The sequence below is a fragment of the Mastomys coucha genome, unplaced genomic scaffold, assembly GCF_008632895.1.
Source record: "Mastomys coucha isolate ucsf_1 unplaced genomic scaffold, UCSF_Mcou_1 pScaffold22, whole genome shotgun sequence".
Lineage (NCBI taxonomy): Eukaryota > Metazoa > Chordata > Mammalia > Rodentia > Muridae > Mastomys > Mastomys coucha.
In genome coordinates, this window is record NW_022196905.1 from 116,947,756 (window position 1) to 116,952,578 (window position 4,823).

At 45.2% G+C, this 4,823-nt stretch overlaps 1 protein-coding gene across 2 annotated transcripts in view; it reads left to right on the plus strand.

Annotated features, from left to right (window-relative positions):
- The first annotated feature begins 1,451 nt into the window (after positions 1-1,451).
- The window catches only part of Psmd9 (proteasome 26S subunit, non-ATPase 9), a 20,005-nt gene continuing 16,633 nt past the window's right edge, over positions 1,452-4,823 (plus strand). For both annotated transcript variants that reach the window (XR_004109570.1, XM_031337809.1), the window contains exon 1: positions 1,452-1,662. Coding sequence is in view for 1 of the 2 variants with exons in the window: in XM_031337809.1 (XP_031193669.1) it covers positions 1,525-1,662 (138 nt within the window). In the remaining variant the exon portion in view is untranslated. The remainder of the gene's footprint in view (positions 1,663-4,823) is intronic.

Consider the following 4,823-nt stretch of genomic DNA (forward strand, 5'->3'; position numbering starts at 1 on the left):
TTTTTTTTTTTTAAAGATTTCTTTTTTTTTTCTTTATTTTACTTATATGAGTACACTGTAATTGTCTTCAGTCACACCAGAAGAGGGCATCAGATCCATTGACAGATGGTTGTGAGCCATCATGTGGTTGCTGGGAATTGAACTCAGGACCTCCAGAAGAGCAGTCAGTCTTTTTTTTAACCCCTGAGCCATCTCTCCAACCCATGAATGGTAATTTATTCATGGAGTCAGTTGTACTAAGGTCTGGGGGCCTGTTACACCAGCACCTTGTGACAGAGATGAAATTCAATAAATATTTGGACACCCTTAAGAGACAAATTGCTAGGGTGTGTGTGCTGTGCTCAAGATCCAAAGTGAATAAATAAATAAATATAAGTGAAAAGAGAGAGAGAGACAGATTACTGTTAGTGTCATACAATAAGGTCCGAGAGCAGAGGGTGAAATTATTTAAGGTCACATGGGCTATAGTCAGTGGCAATGGTCCAACTTTGAACACAGGTTTGTAGGGTTTGTACCCGGAGGGGTCCCCAGACCGAGAGTGGCTGGGGAGGTAGCTCAGTTGGTAGAGTGTTCCTGATGCCCAATATATTGCATAAACCATACCTGGAGGTACATGCCTGCTTGTGGAGAAGAGAGGACGTCAGATGCTCAAGGGCACTGGATGAAGTAGGTTATAAAAAAGAAAAAAAGAAAAGAGGCCTTGAAGGTTTGACGAGGACGCATTGAGGGAGGTGGGAATTGGACAGAATGGGAGTGGGTGTCTGTGATCATGACAATATGAAATAGAATATTCTGAAAACTTGGGAAAAGTTTCAAGGTCGTTTTCATCTACACAATGAGTTGGGAGGCCTGCCTGAGATATGCTTGATCTTGTCTGAAAAAAAAAAAAAACCAGCAACTCGGTTGAAATCATTTTTTTAAATGCTCCGGAGCTTCGTAGATGTTAAGAACTGAGGTGGAGCGGCAAGACTGGATCCTCTCACATTTATACTGCTAGTGTCCACAGTAAAGGCTGAGTGAATGAAAAATAAGTGTGGCCTGGATGTGGTGGCTTTAATCCCAGAACTCAGGAGGCAGAGAGGTAGGCAGATCTCCGAGTTTGGGGTTAACCTGGTCTACAGAGAGAGTTCCAGGAATGCCAGGGCTACACAGAGAAACCCTGTCTTGAAAAAAGGGGAGTGGCGAGGGGGGGAAAGAGGGAGGGACGGGGACAGAATGAAAAAGGAAGGAAGGAAGGAAAAAGAAAAGTGGAAATGAGTCGGGTATAAAGTAGGAGTAAATGCCTACGTCGTCTGCGGCTCCATTTATCCCGGCCGAGTCATCTGAAAACCACGTGACCTACCTAGCCGGAGTTTCCTGTGACCTCGCCCCACCTCCAAACTCCGCCTCCGTCCCCCCCCCCGCCCCCCTGTACTTGTGCGTTGGCTGAGATATTTTGGCCCTGGGGAGGACCCGTAGCCTCAGCCTCCGCTGGCGTCCGTAGCTGGGAAACCCAGAATCTGGCGCTTTGGCCTGAAGTCCGCGATGTCGGGTGAAGAAGTCCAGCAAAGGGTAGAGTCCTCCGAGGCCCGTGCGGCCGCGGTCAGCGACATCCAGGAGCTGATGCGACGCAAGGAGGAGATCGAGGCACAGATCAAGGCTAATTACGACGTCCTGGAGAGCGTGAGTGTGGCGGAGAGGAGGGGGAGGCCTGCGGACGGGGCTCCGGGTTCCTGCCAAGCAGTATCCTCGGGGCATTTTGTTTGTTTGTTTGTTTGTTTTTTACCCAGCCCCAAGCTGGCTTCGAACTCCTGATCCTCCTGCTTCGGCTTCCCGAGTGCGGGAATCGCAGGCCTGTGCCACCATGAGAGCCCAAAGCATTAGTTAAACTTCTGGGTCGCGAGGATAGAATATTTGCTGAGGCATAATGATAATCGCCATTGTCACCTTCTATAGATGTCGTTACCAGGTTTGGCGTGCCTTGCCACCCGCTTTTCATTAGGACTTTATAAACGTCAATGTGAGAATTAGTTGGGCACCTTGTGAAAATGCATGTTGGAGCCCTGAAGGCATCCTTATTCAGTCCCAGCCCTCGGAAAGTGGAGGCCGGAGGATCAGGACTTTAGGGTTATTCTTGCCTACATAGTAAGCTCGAGGCCGGCCTGGACTATATTAGACCTTGTCTCAAAAAAAAAGAAAAAAAAGAAAAAAAAAGAAAAAGAAAAAGAAAAAAGTAAAGTGAAATGCAGATTCTAATTGGAATAGGGAAAAGACTGTATTTTAAGTAAACTCCCACCTCTGCTACTAAGAACTTCTTTAAGTGATGCCAGATATGTCACATTATCCTTACTGTAAAAGGGGAAACAGGTCCAGAGTAGAGCCAGTGCTTGCCCAACTAGGAAAGGGCAGTTGTTGGCTCTGTGATCTGTTTACTTCCTAAGCAGATATATTTTTCATAAAACCACAAGACAGTTTGTAGAAGAAGGGGAGGCTAAATAAATCGCACTCTTTGCTGGTTGCAATGACATCTGGGTGATGTGTGTCAGATGATGGTATCATATAGAGGTTCTACATGCCAGCTAGGTGCTGACCGTATGCCTGAAAGGTACTATTTTTGTATGTGTGCTGTATCAGGAAATTGTCAAAACTACATTGTTGAGTTGTGTGTGTCCCCAGAGCTCAAAGAGGCAGAGTCGGGCTGGAGAGATGGCTCAGTGGTTAAAAGCACTGACAATCTTAAGCACTGGAGTTTGGATCCAGCACTGCCTGTGTAACAATCCACATGAAGCACAAATACCTGTAACTATACATGTTTGTGGGTGCATTTAAACAGACACAAATATCCTTAAAGAAGAAAAAACCAACCCGTGTGTGTGTGTGTGTGTGTGTGTATACACACATATGTCTGTGTTTGTGAGTGTGTATGTATACCCACATTATCTGTATATATATATATGTATCTTTATATGTGTGGTATAAACACATATATCTGCATATATATGTGTGTGTATGTATACACACATATCTCTGTGTGTGTGTGTGTGTGTGTGTGTGTGTATGTGTGTGTGTGTGTGTATGTGTATGAAAGAAGGCACTTGCTTCAAGTCACAGACCTCAGACCTTGGTAAAGCTTAGACCTGTCTTAAAACAGATAAAAAGCAATTTTTGTTTTGTTTTCGAAAGAGGTTTCTCTTTGTAGCTTTGGTTTTCCTGAACTCAGAGATCCACCAGCCTCTGCCTCCCAAGTGCTAGGATTAAAGGCATTCACTACCATTGCCTGGCAAAAAGCAACTTCTTAAACTGAAGTTACTTGCCTGCCTTAAGTAGAATCAGACATTTCGCGAATTGTCTTTTGATATTGTCCTTTACTATTTAGCTGGGTGTGGTGTTGTATACCTGCAACCTCACGGACGCAAAGGCATGGAGATTACCACACATTCAGGGCTAGTCTGTTCTATACAGAGAGTTCCAGGACTATATAGTGGAATAGCAAGACCCCTATCTGAACAAATCAGTGGTAGGTAGAGGAGGTGGGGAGATGTGGGAAGTATAGCTCAGTTTGTCAAATGCATCCCTCACAAACCTGAAGACCCGAGTTCAGTCCCTGGAACTCATGGCTGTAGTGGTCCATGTCTGTAATCCCAACTGGACAGGCAGAGACAGGAAGATCCCCGGGGTTTATGGCCAGCCAGTCTAGCCTGTTTGATGAGCTGTCGGCTAGTGAGATACCCTGTCTCAAAGGGGGCAGATAGTGTTCCTGAGGATGCTGCCTTGAGATTATCCTCTGACTGGCACATGCATGGCATGCATATGTGTCTGCACATACAGGTACACCTGCACACACACACACATGCATTAAAAACCAAATAAAAAGGAAAAACTATAACTATTTTCTCTTAAATATAAAGTAAGAGTGTATATTAATTGCTTCTGGCTAATTTGTTTTTGGGTTGCTGAGGGCTTGAATCTTAAAAGTCTGCTCTGGTTTATTTATTTTAATTTTTTTTAAAAGACAGGCTCCCAGCTGGGTGGTGATGTCTCATTTCTCTAATCCCAGCACTTGGGAGGCAGAGGCAGGCAGATTTCTGAGTTTGAGGCCAGCCTGGTCTACAGAGTGAGTTCCAGGACAGCCAGGGCTACACAGAAAAACCAAAAAAAAAAAAAAAAAAAGGGAAAGTTACAAAACGCCGTGTATTGTGTGTGTTCTCTCTCTCATCATGTTATGTACTAATGACTACCTTCCAGTACTTACTGTATTGCCCAGGTTAACCTTGTATTCTTAGCAGTTTGCTGCAGCCTCCTGAGTGCTGAGATTATAGGTGGGCACCACTACACCTAGTTTCCTTTTTTGACACATGTCTGGCTAAAAATCCAAGCTGGCCTTGAACTCACTCTGTAGTTGTAGCTGGCCTCAAATTTGTAATTTTCATGTCTTTCCCTGCCTCAATGTTGGGATTGTAAGTGTGTGTCAGTGTGCTTGGCATTGCATGGTTTCATGTATATGGAATGTCTTGTTCTGAGTCTCCTGAAGGCTCCCATATTAAAGGTTTGGTGCCCAAGGTGGTGCTCATGGTTCTTAATGGTGGAACCATTAAGAGGTGCAGCTCTTGGGCTGAAGCGATGGCTCAGCAGGTAAGAGCACTGACTGCCCTTCCAGAGGTCCTGAGTTCAATGTCCAGCAACCACATGGTGGCTCACAACCATCTGTAATGGGATCAGTTGCCCTCTTCTGGTGTGTCTGAAGACAGCCACAGTGTACTCCTATATATAAAATAAATAGCCGGGCAGTGGTGGTGCATGCCTTTAATCCCAGCACTTGGGAGGCAGAGGCAGGTGGATTTCTG